We start from the raw sequence: 19,794 nt of genomic DNA on the forward strand, positions 1-19,794 counted from the left end.
ACCCAATGATTTTTCTATGCCGCATATTACTCCTCGTTTTAACGGTACATCCAGTACAATATTAAGTGTCGTTGCAACGTTAATCCTAAGTAAATTAATGCTTAGATGTTTGAATGCATTAACTTTTACACATCTATTGCTAATAATTCCTCCAGACAAATAATAATCAATAGGGTCTGAATATATGCCAATCTGACACTGCTCAGTATCTATTACGACACCATCGAGCTGGACTTGGCTGAAATTATTGATGAGATGAAAGTACATAAGTATATATATTTTTAATATTTGATAAGTGCAAATTATGTATCTCAATTAAAAATGGATTGAGATACTACTTCTTTAAAGTCGATGTGTTCTCAGTGATATTTCTCCTTTCTTGCTCTGGTCTTCGTCCAAACTCCATATTTCGGAACTCTTGGGCAAATAAATTATCAGCAAATATGGATAATCGGGCGGTTGAGGAGGGGGTTTCCCTCGAAGAAAGTCCTTGGTACACTTCGGTGACCTTCATTGCCACCGTATCCATACTTTCCTTGACCCTACTCTTGCTTATAATTTATCGGAAAATGGTAGTGATCCTCGTGAAGACATTTCCCCGTGACTGCAGGTAATTTTACGAGCTATGTGGCTAAACTATATAAATTAAAAGAGGAAGCTGAAATCAAAGTATGTATAAAAACTGGTTATATCATATTTTATCACAGGGCGGTAGTGAGATTCGCAAGAGTTATAAAAACGCTAAAAATTTTTGGCCTAAAAAATATGTCAGTCGGAAAAATGTTTGACGAAATAGTAAAGAAACATCCAAACAAGGTTTGCTTCTATTTCGAAGACCAAGAATGGACTTTTGCCCAGGTTCGTCTTTAATTGTGTAACAAGTACTGATCATATAGCAATATTCTATAATCTGATCTAAATGTAATGTTTTCAAGGTTTCTGATTATGCAAACCGCGTGGCCAATTATTTCCAGTCTCAAGGGTTTAGAAAAGGCGATTCTATTGCTCTCTTCATGAATAATCGGTAAATTTCTTACCAAACTGCATTAAAAGAATCCTCATTTTATCATAATTGGATGATCAATGAATAGGATCACGTAAAGCCAAAAATAAAACATGAGAATGAGATACAGAGTTAGCAGCGTACTCACGTCATGTTTAGGCTTCCTTTACTGAGTTTTCTAAATTTTAGCCAAAAATAAAGCCCTTTTGAAATAATTCGTAATCAAAATATAGAAAGAGTGTTCCTCCACGCATGAATGAATGGCTCTGTTCTGAATTTCTTGTCAAGGTTTAGATTGATAATGGACAAGTCTTGTTTGTTGAAGGGGTGAGACGTGAGATATTGAATGACCCCATAAAAGTTGAGGCTTTCACACCCACTAATCTTTACTCCCCAAGCTATTAATTAATCCCAATGTTAATAATACAGCCTTGACGTAGGATTTTACTTTTGCGTTAGCGAAAACTTATAGCTACTCACTTTTTGTGACCCTTTGTACTGCTCATTCCATCATGACTTATTTATTTGCTTTGAGTAACCGAGTTTACTATCGTTTGTGTTAAATAGACCGGAATTTGTGGCTGTGTGGCTTGGACTTTCTAAAGTAAGTGGAGAAGTTTCGAAATAAAGTTTTGTCATTTTCTCCAAAATTCATTGCATTGTGCACATTATAATTCCAGATCGGAGTAATGAGTTCATTAATAAACTTTAATTTGCGTCTCAAACCTTTGCTCCATTCAATTGAAGTGGTCAACTCGAAGGCCATAATCTATGGGCATGAACTTTCTGAAGGTAACAGATTATCTCTTGTGCAGTAATGTGGATGGTGGTGCAAAGAAAATCCTTATCTTACGTACTTCGTCTCCCATTTACACTTGCAGCCATCCAAGAACTGAAAGACGAAGGATTGCTTAATCTGCCAATATACTGCTCTGGACATTCTGGCAAATCCATCACAGTGGACAACTCAATTGACATGGATGAAGCCATAAAGAGGAATTTAGGAACCAATCCTGTGGTGAAAGAAGTTGTTGGCTTTCATGATAATCTTGTCTACAGTGAGACTCGCACACTTTGTTTCATACGCACGATATTTGATCATATTTGTTCATTTACCTTAATTATGCTATTATGAAATTAAATTTAGTTTACACTTCGGGGACCACTGGGCTTCCGAAGGCCGCCCCTATAAAACATTCTAGGTGATTAATTTAATGGCATATGGAATTTTAAACTAATTTTAACCATCTTGGACGGAATAATCAATGTTTGTGTACATGAAACAAAAAGGTTTTTCTTTATGGGCGTCGGCGGACACAACTTGTAAGGTTATGGAATTATTATGTTATAACTGTGTTATGCATTATAATTATTATATTATAACTCCACATGCATGACCTGACCGAGTCTGATATCCAATACACGGCGTTGCCTCTCTATCACTCGGCTGGTGGTAATTTTGCAAAGCTTAAACTAAATTAGACTAATTATTGCATTAAGGTTTCTGTGTAGGACAAGGAAGATAATTCCGAGTGCGAGTATTTTCCCAGTCTCATCTTTCCCTCTCGTTTTGCATAACATTGTTTCGCCTATCTCGAAACTTTGCATCGAAATTGTGGGGGGGGGGAGTTGACACCAGGGTTCAGTCCAATGTTTTTTATTTGTTTTTCTTCGTCTGATGGTAGTTTTCATCAGACACAGAAAACCAAATTCTAAACACCGGAGAATGCATTTCCCTGAGGTCGACTCCCCCCCCCACAATGTCGATGCGAAGTTTCGAGATAGGCGAAACAATGTTATGCTAAACGAGAGGGAAAGATGAGACTGGGAAAATATTTGTACTCGCACTCGGAATTATTTTCCTTGTCCTACACAGGAACCCTAAATTAGAAACTAAAGGACATGAGCATCAGAGTATAATGGTTACAATATTTTGTACAATAGGAATTCTTGGCATTGGCCAAGCCCTGATTTATGGTACATCAATCGTCATCAAAAAGAAATTTTCTGCCTCCAGTTGGTGGAAGGACTGCATTCGCTATAAGGTGACGGTCTGCCAATACATCGGAGAAATCTGTAGGTATTTGTATTCACAACCTCCATCTCCAGAAGATAAGCAGCATCGAGTGCGTATCATGTAAGTGGAATTTGTGATGGTGAAAGTAAAGTTACCTTAAATTACTCATCCTTCTCTTACATATGTACATAATTTGCATGAAAATGAGTAAATATTTAACTTTTTCGTGATTTAAGTCCAAATGTCAGAAATAGACCAAGCAGTGAATTGAATTTGAATGATTATATATTTATTCACTAGGTATGGGAATGGACTCAGGTCCGAGATATGGGCCAGCTTCGTCCAACGATTCGGAGTCAAGCGTATTGGAGAGTTGTACGGCTCGACGGTAACTTTTTCTTGCACTGGCGCATACTTTTTTGCTGAATTGTTAATTGTAATTTCAAGCTTGATTATTTCGTATGTTCCCCTCATAGGAAGGAAACTGCAATGTTGGTATGTTTACAATAATTCCATGCATTTCATAATATAATTTCCAATTGCATACATGCATGTGACTATTGTTGTCTCTTCTTTTTGCAGTGAATATCGACAGTAAAGTTGGAGCGGTTGGATTTTTCCCACGCTTCGCCTACCCTCTTCTGCCCACCTCTTTGGTAAACCATTGAACAAAATTGAAATCGAATTAACATAGCTGATTGAATTAATGCTGAGGGCCGCACAATAACTTAGCTACCAATGATAATATATACACTAGGTCAAAGTGAATGAGGAAACTGGAGAAATACTCAGGCATCCTAAAACAAATCGGGTTATTGCATGCAAACCAAATGAAGCTGGTGAACTGATAGGAAAAATTATCGCTGGGAATCCTTTAAGAGACTTTCAAGGGTATAAAATATCCACAACTGAAATTACGAGTCTTCAAAAAATTATACTGTTTAAAATGTAGCTTGTAATTTGTGTACAAATTCAGGTATGCTGATCCTGCAGCAAGGGAAAATAAAATTATTCGTGACGCTTACCGAAAAGGAGGTATTATTCCTAACTATTAATTTGTTGAATATAAGTGTTCTTCAATTTAAAGTTAATCTTTATTGACCAAAATGTGGAATGAATGGGGTTGCTAATGCATAATGCCTCCTTGATTTGTCCATTTTTTAGACGCCTGGTTCAGAAGTGGCGATATTTTAGTCATGGACGAATTCGGTTACTTCTACTTCCGGGACCGTACTGGAGACACTTTCAGGTGGAAAGGCGAAAACTGTTCCACCGCCGAGGTCGAATCCGTGGTTAGCAATGTCTGTGGATTGAGGGACGCTGTGGTGTACGGGGTCGAAATTCCGGGAAATGAAGGAAGATGCGGCATGGTTTCGATAGCAGATCCGAACAGTGACTTGGACATGGATGCTTTGGCCAGTAAGGTGACAAAAAGTCTCCCAGTTTATGCAAGGCCTCTTTTCGTAAGAACTATGCATGAAGTAGAACTAACAGGTACTACATATTTGCATATTTAGTATGTCCATTAATCATGAAAATATATGCATATGAAAATATATGATTATGTTTTAATTTATTGATTTTATTAATTTCTCAGGAACGTACAAACTTCGAAAAGTCGATTTGCAGAAGGAAGGATTTGATATCAACAAAATTAAAGACAATATTTATTTCCTCTCAAATCACAAATACGTAAATCTAGAGCATGACTTATTCAATAAGCTCGTATCTGGTCAAGTAAGACTTTAACTAATAGAATTTGTTATTGAAGTGATAATACTAACAAAAAAATCTGAAAAATAAAGACGAATTGATTTTATCTACAGACAAAGCCACTCGGTCACTCCTCTGTAAACTCTCATTTTAACCCTCGATTTTTCCAGGGTTGAAAATTGAGATCTTGAAGTAATGAAAATGTGCATGCTCAGACAGTTGTTAAAATTTTTGTTTACAATAATTTGTTACGGTTCCTTAAGAATTCTGTCGCCAGCAAACTACGATGGTGCGCACATTATTATCGCAGTCAAAAGTCACAAAATAATGATTAAGCACGTTCATCCGTTCATCATTCTTGAACAACTACGTACGATAACAAAATCTTATCCAGCCGAGAAATTACTAGAAACTTTGGCAGTAAATTATTTCTTGATCCAGTTGTTCATCATGGTTAAATTATTATATGTTCATGTGGCAGTTGGAACCATAAAAGAAAGTCGCTTTATTTTTTTATCAGTCCATGCATGTACAAAGTTTTGTAAACAGTGTCGGCATCACAAGTCTAACTCTACTCCTGATTACGCTTGAAACAATATGCATGGAATTTGATCTAAACTCTCGCTCGATCTCCTACTCCCCACAACTGGTCATGTCAATTTACTATACAATAATAAAGGAAAGAATACAGGGAATACTTTCAAGAATGATAGGCTCTCCGGAGTTAGTTTTGTCAACTTCCAGTCACTCATCGTCATTTTCATAAACCCACGACGCAGTGTAAGTACCCCAGTCAGACAAGATCAGTGTTGCAAACTTTGTCTCTTTGCATATACATACATATGCACTAACATAGAAAATAATACGTATGAAAAGTGAGACGACGTGTTGAAATAAACGCACATTATTATTGATAAGTATATAAACCTGGCCTCGAGACGGCTTCTTCTCCGCCTTCCTCATTACTTATTTTGAATTCTTTAGCGAATAAACAGTGACAAGTGTATGTCGAAAGCCTTGTTGAGCAAAGCATAATACATGCTCATGTGCACTCTTCTATATGATAATCTGCTGGTAATAATCATAATGAAACCTAAGTGAATTAGTTGTCAATTGCCAAACTAAGCCAGGAAGAATTTCATAGTCGTATGCAGTAAAGGGAGATTTAAACTTGTGTGGTGTTGCTCAAGGTGAGCGGAAGGATCGGCTAGTTAGTAATTGGATCGTGTTAATTAAACATTTTTTGATCATTTCACATAAAATAATAGTGTACTTTGATTGATTGTTGATCAGGTTGATCAGTGAAGTGCAGTGCCATAATGTCTTAAAATTTGGTCACAAATCTTATTCTAATTTAAATACCATATATGAAATTAAAAGTAAAGGTGAATGTGTGCATGCTAATAAATATCAAGGATTACATACACCGGATCTGATCATCTTTTCAAAATGTTTGAAATACTGCTGCCGATTTTGATGTGCCTGATAAGTCGGTCCCACGCTGGATATGTTGCTCATGGATCAGACTACTACGAAACTCCATTACTTGTAACCCCAAAATATCCGAATTCCGTCAGTGCCAACGTGAGTCAATTTCGTCCAACTCGATGGAGAATCTCCCCCGATTTCATTTTCGGCTTCAACAGCTCGGTATGCATATGTATTGACTGACTTATTTAATAGCAATTTTCCATTTGTAGGTACACGAATATATGTATTTGTTCTTTACTAAAATTATTGCAGACCACGATGCTAAGATTTGAGCTTAAAGTAGATGAGGACACCCCGTCCATGTTTCCGGTTTTCATTTCCTTAATACAACGATATTCTACTACACAAGTCGAGCTGCCTCTAAGTGTTCACTCCAAAACGGCAAACCCGTAAGTGGAACGATAACGAACCTTGTCGTATGATTGTTCATCATATAAATTAGTGATTGTGCATGCTTCGTTGATAAAAAATATGTATTTATGAATAGAATACGATACACGACTGCCAGCAGGACTCTCTGCCTGATGGACATAAACGAAGCTGAGAAAGACGCGGTATTGGTCGCCGTTGCAACAGGAAGCTCTCAATTAATCGGATTTCATATGATGGTGAAAGTAATTCAGGAGGATTCTCAACTAATGTGAATTTTTTTCCTATGTGTACCAAATGGCTTTATCTCTGATTGAATAATATACTGAAGTCCACAAAACTTTTAAAAATTTAGCCTCGATAAATCAAGAAAACTATCCACGTCCCCTACGACACCAATCCTTATCCGGGTCCCTTTTCATGCTAATGGTTCACAAAATGTGGCTCTCCACATATCTGCGAGCAACGAAAATTGTCTTGCAGTTGGGATTCAAGAACCCAAGGTAAATTTCATATTTAGGATTGCAATATGTAAATCCGTACAGTATTTAATTTGTTGCAAGTGATTTATTGAAACATGTAATTGTATTTATATCTTATCTACTTATTTTAGTGCCCAGCTTCATTTCTTCCATCCGAAGACAATTTTCGAGGGGGAAATGAGTGGAAAATCATGTCTAAAAATGGACTGATCAGAGTTGACGTAAGTATTTATTAATTAATTAGACGACAACCGCGTAATCCATGTAATAATAAGCAAATGTAGAACGTATTTTTATTATTGTATTTTTTTGTACACATAGATGACAGATTACCTCCGAGGGTTCTTTGTGAAAGTGGTTGTACTCTCTGATGACACTTTGTGTGGAAAAATGTACTCAAAGTCCACAGGACATAGATACACTGACCTTAATATCAGTTTGAAGAACGACCTTCCCATATCGGTCACAAATGGCCATTTTTTGCTACAAATTGCAATCCCACCCCTACTCAGTTTGATTGTGGGGGTGATTGTTGTATCGGTGTACTTGATCACATATACTTGTTCTAGGAGAAGGTAAAACAGTCCACAGAACGTCATTCCTTTTTTACCTAAAATTGGCATTAATCACTAATTTACTACTGTTTTGATAGAATGTTGGCATGCAGAACGTACAATGTCAATAAGTCTGAAACCAAAGCTGTTTGCGTGAAACAATTTTCTCAATCTCAAACTATCAAGCCCAACAAGTACGGCAAGTGGACCATTATGGTTTCCCTTTTATACGCTCTTCCTATCTTAGAGCAGACCGTCTACAACGGATTGGTATTAATCAACTTCTTTTTCGATCCAAAATTACATATTTAGTGACACACATAACAATATTTACGTTCTTTACAGATTTCAATGAATAATAACTCGGGCCTTTACGGGATTTGTTCCTACAATTCATTGTGCTCTCACAAGTTCTGGATTTTTCAGGATGCCAATCACTTGTGGTCGAATGTGTCATATCTGGTTTTGGGGGTCTGTTTCATTTTTGTATCATTTATGAAGCAATTCTTGCAAAAGAAATCAGAAGGTGCCAATCATATGTACTAAATTGTAAAGCGTAGATTTTGATTGGAAATTAAAACGTGTATATTTTTAGAACAAGAGGGCGTACAGTATTTCGTAGGGTTATATTACGCCATGGGACTGGGCTTGATTGCAAAGGGACTAATGAGTTTCACTTATCACTTCTGTCCATCCAAATCCAATTTCCAATATGGTATGTTGAATGTTTTGTTACTATATGCATGCTCTACCTTAATCTACCTTATGCATAAACCACACTTGGGAAAGTTTAAACTGAAGGTGTGCATTACATAATTTTAGACATGATTTATTTGGCTGTGTTGATTGGCATTTGTCAAGTAAAACTCTTTGAGGCTCGTCGTCCCAACACCGTTAGCATGTGAGATTTAAATATATCAAATTGTCACTACATGTAAATTTACATAAATATGCAAATAATAGTGGCTTTTCATGTGCGGCATTAATCATAATCTTGACCATCTCAACCCTTGGAATCGCGTTCGAACGCTACTTTCGAGATTTTGAAGACACCTTTTTTGGATTTCGAATAGCAGCCGCTGTTATGCAAGGGATTTTCATTTTCTATGCCTCTGTTTATTCGCTTTACTGCGGCTACCCCATAAAAAGTATGTAAATGTCATACATATACTGAAAATTAGTTGTTTTTGAAATATCGAAATTGGCATACAAATAATATTCAATATTATCCGATTAGGAGTTTCACGGACAATGGACAAGCAGGAAGTTGTTCCACTTCAAAGAATTAGTGGAACTGCCGGTGAAGCCAGAGTTGATTCAGTAACCGTACAGGCGTTCACAAAGACCTTGGGGAACATTCCTAGGTTTTTGTGGATTTTCCCCAAACTCTGGCAGTGGAAACTGCCAAAATTCCGTTGGGAAAGGTTTCTTTACGCTTTGTTGCTACTGAGCTTAAACAGCTTCCTCATATACTTTTCACTGACGGCAAATTATTTCCAATATGTGTTCTTTTTCCTTGGAGCAAATTTTGGCCTGAATATCGTCTACTACATTCTGATGAAAGTGAGAGGGGTACAATTTTACTATGCAATCAAGTGTTACCCACAAGAAATATCAGCAATATTTTATTTTCAGATTGTGTTTGGTGAATTCACCTGCAAATGGAAATCGGTACAAGTTTTTGTGTATTTGACAGTAGCTCTTTCGGTGGGCGTGGTCACTGGCTTCCTTTTTCTGCAAAATGAGTGGAGTGAACCGTCAACCCAGCACAAAGACAATGATGAGGCCTGTATGTGGGTGCTGCCTTATCCGTTCTATGATAAGCATGACATCTTTCATATGCTCTCGGCTCATGTGCTTTTCTTCACATTTATGGTACATAAATACGTAAATAAATGAGAACTTGCTCTATATGATGTTTTAGTAACATTTACGCAACTAGCAACCCTTGGATCTCTGGCGCATTGATTGACCCTATTTCTTTGATAATTTCAATAGGTCTTGTTGTCCATTGATGATGGGATTGAAGGCGTGAATCAAGAATATCTCCTTGTCTTTTGAAACATACGATGTGCCGGAGGAAAAATAATTTATCCTGAAACTGCCTTAGGATAATGCTTTTTTTGTTATATATAGTTAGATACGTGCATGATTACGTCTTGTGCATACAGGCCAAAGGGTCAAGTAATCAATGCACTTGGAACGAGATTACCGAATCAAATACACTCTTATTTAAGCCCATATTATTTGTAAGCTGCTGATCAGTTTTTATACAAGCTTTTAGTACTGCGGGTACAACTTTTGTATTTCTTAATAAGATATGAGCAATATTAAGACTTATGAATTATTAATGTTTTTCTGCGGAATTTATTATGTTTTAGTGGACATTGGAATTTGACCTCATAATCTTGTGCCAAACATCCATGTCAATAAATACTTATGGAAAGATTTTTAATCTGTCATCGCTTATCGTAGTATTGAGCGTTTATAATCAAATATTGATGAATGACTGCTTATATATACATATATATGCAAGAAAACTGTAGCTCCCATACAAAATATGATGCTGGTTATCTTCAGTGTTGGCTGATTAACTTGAACAGACCCATGTTCATGACCCATGTTATGTATGCATATGTACATATATTTATAGATGAAGGCGTAATTGTTGTTCGTAAATAAAGTTATTACTAAATAGTCACATTGGTCTCACAAAACATAGTTGACCCAGTAAGTGGTCCAGTTATTTCTGTACATATATTGACATAATGAATAAAAAATTTTAAAAATAAAATAAAATAATGGCAGTAATAGTAAAGCAATAGAGTTAACAGTGTACAAAGCATCGCAAAAACTGTCAAAATGTCGTCGTTATTGTCCTCTTTAATAACCGCGAGCCCTAGCTTTTCCCCAGCACGGGCGTTGGGGGTATGTCTTGGAGTTATCGGGATCATCTGGATAATTTCATATCGTAAGTTCGTTTCTGCAGTCATAAGAACCTTTCCGAGAGACGTGACGTAAGTTGTATAAAAAAAGTTATTTTTAATACTTGATGCTTCTGAGTTTCATGTTGCTAATCATATTTCAGGGCTTTGTTCCGTTTGCTGCATGTCGTTCGTGATTTATGGGTTTTACAAAATTACAATTGCACCGTGTCCCAGGCTTTTGACGATGTTGTAAGGCGAAATCCAAAGAAAATCTTGCTTCGCTTCGAGGAACAGAAATGGACAGCAGAACAGGTTGAATAGTTATGCATATGTAAATATGTGTATTCATACATATGATGATAAAACAAAGTTAAATTCGTAGATTCAAGAACTTGCAAACAAAGTTGCAAATTATTTTCAAGCCGAAGGTTACAGAAAAGGGGACACTGTGGCAATCTTTATGGAAAATTGTTCAGAGTATACAATCCTTTGGTTAGGATTGAGCAAGGTAGGAAAATTTTTATTCAAGGTCTAAAAAATGAGACGCTATACTATTGAAATTTCAGATTGGAGTTGTCTCATCCCTTGTAAACTATAACCTAAGGCTTCAGTCCCTCAAGCATTGTTTCGAAGCTGTTAGTTGCAAAGCAATAATTTATAGTCCTGGTTTATCAACTGGTATATAAGCGAAAAACAATTTCATATTTAAGAAGTCTATTAACAAAGAATCATTTATTTAGCTTTGGAAGAACTTGATCTTGGCACAAAACCTTTGTTCTGCATCGGAAAAGAAACCTCTGCAAAACTGAGCAATGTGTCCAAGGATTTGATGACACAGTTAAGGGATGTTAAAGGGACGCAACCTGTGGTGAAGGAGACTATTGGTTTTCTCGACAATCTAATGTATATCTATACATCAGGAACAACAGGTTTGCCGATTTTGAATGGAATCTTATAAATGACGCTTCACGTATTTCAAACCAAATTTCTCGGCTGTCAATAATCCAGACATTCCTTAATTTCAGTACATGAATGCGCAAAATTAGTTTCTACAATTATTTTCTACAGGTTTGCCGAAAGCATCCACAATCAAGAATTCCAGGTTTATTTTCTTTAGTTTTAGGTGTTAGATGTTTCGCATGAGCGTATTAGAATATTTTCAAAACTTAGGATAAGTTTTATATTAGATTTTTAATGGCGGCTGTTGGAGTGTTTTATATGCACGGTCTCAAAAAGACGGACACGTTATACACCTCGTTGCCTCTGTACCATGGAGCGGGGACGTTTTTGGGAGCTGGGACGATGCTAACGTATGGTGTCACCCAGGTAGGCAACTGGACGATGCTTAGGATGAATGGTTACAATATGCAAACGCGTATTCAAAATTATAAAATATTTCTCGATCCAATAGGTCGTCCGAAAGAAATTTTCGGCTTCAAATTTTTGGAAAGACTGTATCGCCTACGACGTTACTGTAAGAAATGGCTATTGCTGCTTTTGCATATTTGTAGTACCACGGTCGCTAATGGTCCGCTAATGGTATTTAGGTAGCGCAATATATTGGTGAAATCTGTAGATACCTTGTCACTCAGCCACCATCTTCTTTGGACAAAGGTCACAAAGTACGTGTAATGTTCGGGAACGGGCTAAAATTGGAAATATGGAAAGAATTTGTGGAAAGGTTTCTTTAAGCAAAGCTTTAATCGTTCAGACATTCATTGAGACATTCACTAACGGTTATTACTACAGATCTATTATTTGTATATAGATTTGGCATTAAGCACATTGGAGAAATATACGGTGCAACAGAAGGAAATTGCAATATAGGTACATAAAAAATCTCGTCAGCAAACGCGTCAGCTTTCCTTAACCTTTAGGATCCCAGTCCACGAATGTCATGGAATTTATTAATTTTCCACTTAAATCCCATGTACACAAGTGTCATGGAATTGTAAAAAATCCCCCAAATCCCAACTCCATGAATGTCATGGAATTTTGAAATTTGGTCGTGTGTCCCAGATACACGAATGTCATGGACACACGACAAAATCCGTTGAATCCCAGATACACAAATACGTGTATTTTCAAAAAAAAAATATTTTGCGACTACGAAAAGTGATTTTGCAGGTCAATTTTGCCAATTCCAAGATGTCAGACGGTAATTTTGAACAAATTCATATATATTTAAATATCATATATGTATGTGCATATACATATATTGTATACGGTGCAGAAAGCGATTCAGAAGAGCATTTTCATGATTCGGGGTCTGAGGAGGAGGATAGCGAGTGCAACAGAAAGCGATTCCGAGGACGATTCAGATTCGTTGGATGGCACTGCGAATCGCGACCCCACCGTAAGTCCTAATATTCCAATTTTATGATATATATCCTCATACTTACATTGTATGATCTAGTTCAGGGAAAATGAGCTGTTCGCCCCTGTGGTTGAAGATTTTGACGAGTCCGAAGACAAAATCCGCCCGGAATTTGGCGTTTCAAGAAGGACGTCCCCTCTACAAATGCTGCAGAAATTCCTCACTGACGGAATCATTGGGGATGTGGTGCGAGAGACGAACCGGTACGCAGAACAGGATTGATTGGACAAGGCACCCTGCTTCATACACGGATTGGAAACCGGTCGATTTGGCGCAGATTTGGCAATTCTTAGCGATTACTTTCATGATGGGGCTGGTGAAGAAGCCGTCCATTCGAGAATATTGGAGTACCGATGAGTTGATTCAAACTCCGTTCTTTGCAACCGTTATGTCTCGAAATCGGTATGATAGGGTAGCATGAGATAAATAATGGTACATATGTACATACATAAAATGCATGCATAAATTCAACTTTACAGATTTCAAGGCATCCTGAGAGCTTTACATTTTTCAAACAATGAGAATTACACAGGAAGAGATCGTTTTTGCAAATTGGGCAGCTTCATGCACGATATTTTGGGCAATTTCTCCAGTGCAATATTACCAGGCAAAAATATTTGCATTGATGAGACTCTTCTTGCCTACAAAGGACGATTGTCATTCCGCCAGTATAATCCTAAGAAGCGAGGTCGGTTCGGGATCAAAATGTTCGTCTTGTGCGATTGTGCCCTCAAGTTCGTCCTGAATATCTTGCCATACCAAGGGAAATCTACTCCTCTAGCTGATCGGACCTGGGTGAAGGATCTCGGATTTGGTGGCGCAACAGTACTCACTCTACTGCAAGGTTATCTAAACAAGGCTCATCGTGTCGTTTTGGACAATTGGTTTCTGGGACCGAAATTAGCCAAAATAATGCTCGCCGAAAAGACTTATGTGCTGGGCACAGTACAGCGACGTCGGAAAGGGATGCCGAAGATGAGGGGGAAACTGGCCAAAGGACGTGTTGAAACCTATTGTGATGATGAAATTTTGATTGAACGGTACGCTACAAGTTTATGCATTACCTAAGAATAATAATACCCCAATTATAAGAATAACTATGTAAATAGCTGGAGTGACAGGAGGGAGGTATGCATGTTGAACACTTTTGTCCCCCATTCCATGCGCATTGCAGAGTCGTCCAATCCGAGGAACACCAGGGAGAAACCAGCAACGGTGCTACTTTACAACTCAATCATGGGAGCTGTCGACAATGTTGACAAGAGTATCAAGCCCTATCAGTCCGTTCGGAAATTGTACAAATGGTATAAGAAAGTGGTGTTTAATATGATCGATGTAGCTACCTACAACAGTATGATACTGTACAACCACTTGCATGCTGACCAGAGAGCTGTACCCTACAAAGATTTTGTCATGAAGATAGTCAGAGAAATTCAAGAAAAATATCCAACCCTCAAGAAACCAATTGGAAGACCTCCAACAGTACCACGAACTGAAAATCCAGCCTTTCCAGTTCGATTGAAACCTTGTCACCATATTGCTGTCAAACACTTAGATAAAAATGGAACGCCATCGTACTCTGACTGCATTTATTGCAAGCACCACGCTGAATACTCTCCGAAACGCAAGACGACCCCTTTCAGCTGTGAGATTTGCAAGGTTCGGCTTTGTATTCAAGGAGGTGACTCTTGTTTCAAGCGGTATCACACTGATAAAAAGCTGAAGGTAATTTCCATAATTGTATAATGGTAATGACGATAATACCAATAATAATTTTTGCTACATTGTAGAAAATCTCAACCACTCCACAAAATACGCAGAGTCAGCCCCACACTCAAATATCGCAACCACGACTTCCCGAAGACATTGATACTCTGGGCCCAAATGCAGTTCAATTTATTTTAAGTCCTAATCATGAAATCGTAGTATTTGGTGAAGATGCAAATCTGCTCACTGGTGCTCAATTTTCGGACGAATCATCTTTGCCACCCATTTAAATTAATTTTCATAATTATGTTTACTCATGAATCGTAGTAGTTTTTCTTAAATATCGTTGCATGTGATAATACGAACATATTCTGTTGGTTTTTTCTTGAAAATAAAATTCGGGTCCGTGTGGTCGGAAAAGATTCATCAGCTTGGGTGCGTGAAGACAATTTACTGACAATTATTCGGGCCTGAAGGATATTTAATTGGAAATTAATTAGGGACTTAGTGATACGATTTTTCTTGACAACATTTTATAAATGGGATTCTAAAGGTTAATTAATTTTACCCAATGATAACTCGGTATTGAAGAATAATTTCTTTTATGTAGTCAACATTGATAGCAGAATTGGAGCTGTTGGATTTCTTCCTGTCTTGTTTTCATATGTACATCCCTTGAAGATCATAAAGGTGGATGAAGTCACTGGAGAACCACTTCGAGATAAGGACACTGGTTTTGCAATAGAATGCAAACCCAATGAGCCTGGAGAGCTGATTGGAAAAATTCGAAGAAGTCACCCACTTTTGGATTTTGAAGGGTTTAGCCAGAAACATTATATATAATTGGTATGTATTTGATGGATTATTAAATTTCCTTATGCATTTTAATTTCAGGTATGCCGACAAAAGCTCATCGAAAGATAAGGTATTGTCAAACGTGTGGCGCAAAGGAGGTAATATTTCTACCGATTAATTTGTTGTATATATGTATAATATAGTTAAGTTAAAATTCACATTTTTTAGATGCCTGGTTTAGAAGTGGAGATATTTTACTGAAAGATGAACTCGGTTACATATTTTTTAAAGATAGGAAAGGCGACACATTTCGATGGAAAGGTCCGTGCGAATTAAACATGAATAAGGTTTTCTCCAACAATTAAGCACTTTTGTAAAAATGTCCAAATAGGCGAAAATTGTTCAACCTTGGAGATTGAGGCTGTCATAAGTACCATCACGAAGGAAGATGCTGTCGTGTTTGGCGTGGAAGTTCCTGGGGCGGAAGGACGAGCAGGAATGGTTGTGATAGGAAATCCGGACAATAATTTAGATTTGAACAACTTGGCCCTTTGTGTAAATAAGGCCTTGCCAAGTTATGCTCGCCCCGTATTTGTTAGAATCTCACCAAAACTTGAAATGACTGGTGAGGATAATACTATTCATAACTTGAAAAATTGTAATTTAATGTTACATAATTTAATAAGTTTCTTGTCATCGCAGGTACATACAAGTTAAAGAAAGTAGATTACCAAAAGGTTGGATTTGACATTCACAAAACAAGTGATAAAATATATTTTTACAATGGAAATAAATACGTAGAATTAAGTGCAGAGCTGTATGATGACATTGTGGCCAGCAAATTGCGTTTTTAATATATACAAAAATACATATTATTACTACATACATATTGCATGCAGTAATAGAAAATTTAAAATGTAGCAATATATTTGGTTCGTTCGCTAATAGTTCGTTGACATTTTTGTACGAATTAAGTAAATTAATTATCATTAGTTCATTTGTTTATTTTATTTTTATATGGACAAATAAATGACAAATAGTTACTGGTCTACTTGGTGGTTTGGGAATTATAATGACAATTAATTCAACAACACCTTCCTTGTCGTGGTCTTGGCCCATGAAATTGCTTATGTATGTGTCAATATGGGAAAACTCCCAACTTTTGCATAATTTTATTGCAAATTAATTAGCAACTGTCGCATATACAAATAATATTAGGCTGCTAGTATTATGATTAATCGATTTGTACTCGTTCAGTGTGACATAAATATGTACCTAAAACCATACCAAAACATACCTATATGTAAATATATAAGACTTTGAAGTTCAGAAAATTTGCTTAGTCGAATTTGAGAAACCAATTCATCTGTGATCTCACAAAACTGTATAATGATGAACGGCGTAAGTTGGCAGGTTATTATTTTGGCGTTAACGGTGGCCACCGTGCTGTCGTCAAAAGGTCGAAGGTTTCATGAGGAATCCTGCGAAGAGGTAATAAAGAGAAGACATAATTTCAAAAACAAAGTTTTTTCAAATATAATTTGAGGCGTATGTGGAAATTTTTATAGATGATTCCTCAATTTATTGACCACATAACATCAGAGAATGCCGATGATGGAGGAGAATGTGGCGAAGTGGGGCAATTCCCAAAGCCTGGAGATTGCACGGCATTTTTTAAATGTGTTCGAGGAAGGGGACGAATTCTTGGAATATTGGAATATTGTGCTATTGGGTACAATTTTGATGGAAATAGTTGCATTAGAAGCAATAACGTGACCGATTGTCCACAATTTATTTGTAAGCCAACAAATAATACTATTGTTGGCGGTGAGAGGTATGAAGAATAAGAATTTTTTACAAGTTATTATTTCTAAAAGTATATCATTAACCCGATTTCGTTATATTTTCTCCTCCACAAAGTTCCGATTTGCCAGTAGAAATTGCATCAAGTGCCGCACAGAAAGGGCAGGAAATTGAAGAATTAAAAAACAAAGCTGGAAAACTAGCAAAAATCAATTCTTTTGTTTTATTTTTATACGGTTGTACTTTGCTTTATTAGTTATCTATAGTAGTATTGATAAGTATGCAAAATCATTAATTGATCATTAACCATTTGTAAAGCAATATAATATTAAATGAGAAAATAAATACTTTCATGAAAAGAGTAGATATATCTTGTACAGCAGTATGTAAACAACTATTTGTAATTTAGCTTTAGATAACCACTGTCATGATGTCGTTGAATCTTGAGTTGGTAAATTACGACAAAGCATTTGTTCCAATAAACCGGCAGTTAAAGGGGTAAGAGACGTCAATTTGAAATAGTCCTCGTCATCTTTCAACTTCATCAACTCTTCACGTATTCTCAACATCTGGAAATTTGTCAATTGAAATAAACATCGCCCAAAAAATCAAATAATCAACAACTATAATTCAGTAGACTTACATCACGATTTGAAAATTTATTTTTCACAAAGTTCATAACCTGAGACTTCAGGTTTGGTAGAACCAGATTTGTGTGCGTGTTGAGTGTATCTACACTTTGAGGAATGTCCTAGATAGAGAACAGAATTTAAAATAAATAAGTATATTTACATCATCAAATTTAATGCTCGACTGACTGGACGGACCATCTTCGGAGTCAATAAGTATTCCACCAAAGTGCGTGTCAAATACATAAGTGACGTCTACTACTTACCAAGGGTTCGTTGCTGCGGTCAATATGTTTGTTATTCAATTTATTCCCTGTTTTCGTACGACCCATATTGTCCTCTTCTGCGTGTCTTATGTCAGTCTCAAGCTGAATTTTACGACGTTTCGGTTTTGGTTTTCGACGTGGGGATTTCCGCTTGAATTTCCGTCGTACGTTTTTAGGACCTTCAAATTGTGATGAGGGTTGAGATTGGTGAGCACGTTTCGCGTGAATAAAGACTGGGTAGCAGCTGACCACTGGTGAAATGTCAATGTAATCCCCAATCTAAGAAAAACTTGTGTTTAGCTCACATTTTATTTCTTTTAGCCCATTATTTATATTGTCTCAGTCTCATATATGTATGTACCTTTGATTTCAAGTCTAATATACATCCATTGTCACCTTTAAGTATATAGTCGTCCGGTTTGGGCTGTGTATTACATACAAATTGTCCATATGAAATTACCACTAATATTCCTTTGACAATCCTGTATATATTACCCTATATATTTGTATAAATTCGAACCAACTGAGACTTCTTTCAGCCAAAATTTCATTATCCATCAGATGTTGAAGTTCAGATAGGTCTGTGTTAATCAGGATTGGAATCTATGTGATGCCAAACCAAATGGATTAAATTTCTTCGGCATGATCATTCGCTAAAATTGAAAGAATACCATTTCCTCAGGATTAAACTCGATATCTTGAAAAACGGGGGGTACTTCATTCTGTTTACATTCACTGGTAGTAGAGTTGTCATCTTCAACATCTAGTCTCCTAATTCTCCTTTCTGTCTCAAAATTCTGTTAAAAAAATTATAAACAAATTATAAGTTAGTTTTATTTCAAGCATATAATATTATTTCCTATACTTCCATTTGGAACAACTTACGACAGTTTCATCCCTCCCTTTATAATTACAAAAGCATCCAGAATAATTGAAAGTTTCAATTTGAAACTCACCGTCGAACAGAGTACAGGCGAAAAGTCTCCTTCCTGTTCAAGTTCCTCATTGCACCTAGATTCACCAGTGGTACTTGTAGTGGTTCCATAGGGAAATGCATCCGTATCAATAGTATTTATCATGGGACAATCTCTGGTGGTTGTCGTTGATGATGAAGCGTCCAATTGGCGTCCAATGACTTCAGTGAGATTGCCGTTCGGCCACTCCGAGTCTGCCATAGTTGTTGCGACACGACTAAATTTAGTCATTGTCGATACCATTTTTCGCCTCGCGAAAATTAATAATTTCTAATTATGAAAATGAAAAATTATGATTGAGTGATGTGGTGAGCGTACTGAGCAGAGAGGAGAAAGAAACAAGTGAAATTATTATGTAGGTAGGTGAGAAGAAGAGACTATGATGTAACCGCTCCGTGTTTTAGTCCCACTACTGTAAAAAACAAAACTTCACGGTGAAGGTGCAACACTTATGATAATTTGCTCAGATTCTGGAAATATTTTTTAAAATTATGACAAGGAAATGTAAGAAATAGACTGGCCTGACAGGTGACAGGAGGACATAACGCATAAGCAGGCTCTTTATTTTTGATTCGCAATTTGCATCCCATTTCCAGTTCTTTTCATGGACAAGTTGTCAGTCAGACAGAATAAAAATGAGATGAAGTTATTCTGATTTTTATTCTGATTTTTAGTTTAATTTTTAGG

General features: G+C 36.7%; 5 protein-coding genes across 9 annotated transcripts; 4 read left to right on the forward strand and 1 right to left on the reverse strand.

The window, feature by feature from the left end:
- Window positions 1-365: 365 nt before the first annotated feature.
- Window positions 366-4,851, forward strand: LOC110847145 (long-chain fatty acid transport protein 4). The gene is made up of 17 exons (XM_022094010.1): window positions 366-610; window positions 708-858; window positions 936-1,024; window positions 1,571-1,607; window positions 1,684-1,795; window positions 1,885-2,061; window positions 2,151-2,205; window positions 2,294-2,326; window positions 2,395-2,456; window positions 2,948-3,140; window positions 3,321-3,408; window positions 3,497-3,515; window positions 3,603-3,676; window positions 3,778-3,911; window positions 3,997-4,055; window positions 4,185-4,514; window positions 4,618-4,851. Exons 1-17 carry the CDS (start codon window positions 444-446, stop codon window positions 4,767-4,769), a joined length of 1,932 nt encoding a protein of 643 aa, XP_021949702.1. The 5' UTR covers window positions 366-443; the 3' UTR covers window positions 4,770-4,851.
- A 121-nt stretch (window positions 4,852-4,972) lies between these two features.
- Window positions 4,973-10,327, forward strand: LOC110847732. 2 transcript variants are annotated; one of them, XM_035850289.1, is made up of 14 exons: window positions 4,973-6,383; window positions 6,477-6,613; window positions 6,712-6,864; window positions 6,949-7,096; window positions 7,207-7,296; window positions 7,397-7,650; window positions 7,728-7,899; window positions 7,975-8,155; window positions 8,225-8,344; window positions 8,452-8,530; window positions 8,593-8,777; window positions 8,867-9,201; window positions 9,265-9,504; window positions 9,628-10,327. In XM_035850289.1, the coding sequence occupies exons 1-14, from the start codon at window positions 6,183-6,185 to the stop codon at window positions 9,688-9,690; spliced, it is 2,358 nt and encodes a 785-aa protein (XP_035706182.1). In that variant the 5' UTR covers window positions 4,973-6,182; the 3' UTR covers window positions 9,691-10,327. The 2 variants fall into 2 exon arrangements, with proteins under 2 accessions (XP_035706182.1, XP_035706183.1); XM_035850290.1 differs by having other exon boundaries at window positions 8,867-9,192.
- A 26-nt stretch (window positions 10,328-10,353) lies between these two features.
- Window positions 10,354-16,486, forward strand: LOC110845508 (long-chain fatty acid transport protein 4). Of its 4 annotated transcripts, none has more exons than XM_022091942.2 (15): window positions 10,354-10,646; window positions 10,718-10,868; window positions 10,939-11,064; window positions 11,123-11,234; window positions 11,297-11,485; window positions 11,625-11,658; window positions 11,744-11,882; window positions 11,968-12,030; window positions 12,104-12,237; window positions 12,325-12,383; window positions 15,251-15,458; window positions 15,535-15,593; window positions 15,664-15,756; window positions 15,827-16,060; window positions 16,138-16,486. In XM_022091942.2, exons 1-15 carry the CDS (start codon window positions 10,492-10,494, stop codon window positions 16,287-16,289), a joined length of 1,908 nt encoding a protein of 635 aa, XP_021947634.1. In that variant the 5' UTR covers window positions 10,354-10,491; the 3' UTR covers window positions 16,290-16,486. The 4 variants fall into 4 exon arrangements, with proteins under 4 accessions (XP_021947634.1, XP_035706184.1, XP_035706186.1 ...); XM_035850291.1 differs by having other exon boundaries at window positions 10,425-10,600; XM_035850293.1 differs by lacking the exons at window positions 10,354-10,646; window positions 10,718-10,868; window positions 10,939-11,064; ... (9 more) ...; window positions 15,827-16,060; window positions 16,138-16,486 and adding exons at window positions 12,684-12,714; window positions 12,790-12,912; window positions 12,973-13,335; ... (1 more) ...; window positions 14,043-14,658; window positions 14,724-15,066 and having other exon boundaries at window positions 11,371-11,485.
- Window positions 16,487-16,613: 127 nt separating this feature from the next.
- On the forward strand, window positions 16,614-17,604 carry LOC110845512. The gene is made up of 3 exons (XM_022091945.2): window positions 16,614-16,926; window positions 17,004-17,269; window positions 17,356-17,604. Exons 1-3 carry the CDS (start codon window positions 16,825-16,827, stop codon window positions 17,492-17,494), a joined length of 507 nt encoding a protein of 168 aa, XP_021947637.1. The 5' UTR covers window positions 16,614-16,824; the 3' UTR covers window positions 17,495-17,604.
- LOC110845510 lies at window positions 17,452-19,447 on the reverse strand. Its single transcript, XM_022091944.2, has 7 exons — window positions 19,090-19,447; window positions 18,805-18,930; window positions 18,629-18,736; window positions 18,495-18,557; window positions 18,134-18,412; window positions 17,882-17,989; window positions 17,452-17,807 (listed from the first exon to the last, which is right to left on the reverse strand). Exons 1-7 carry the CDS (start codon window positions 19,348-19,350, stop codon window positions 17,664-17,666), a joined length of 1,089 nt encoding a protein of 362 aa, XP_021947636.1. The 5' UTR covers window positions 19,351-19,447; the 3' UTR covers window positions 17,452-17,663.
- Between the last annotated feature and the right edge of the window lie 347 nt (window positions 19,448-19,794).

The sequence above is a fragment of the Folsomia candida genome, unplaced genomic scaffold, assembly GCF_002217175.1.
Source record: "Folsomia candida strain VU population unplaced genomic scaffold, ASM221717v1 Fcan01_Sc003, whole genome shotgun sequence".
Classification (NCBI taxonomy): Eukaryota; Metazoa; Arthropoda; class Collembola; order Entomobryomorpha; family Isotomidae; genus Folsomia; species Folsomia candida.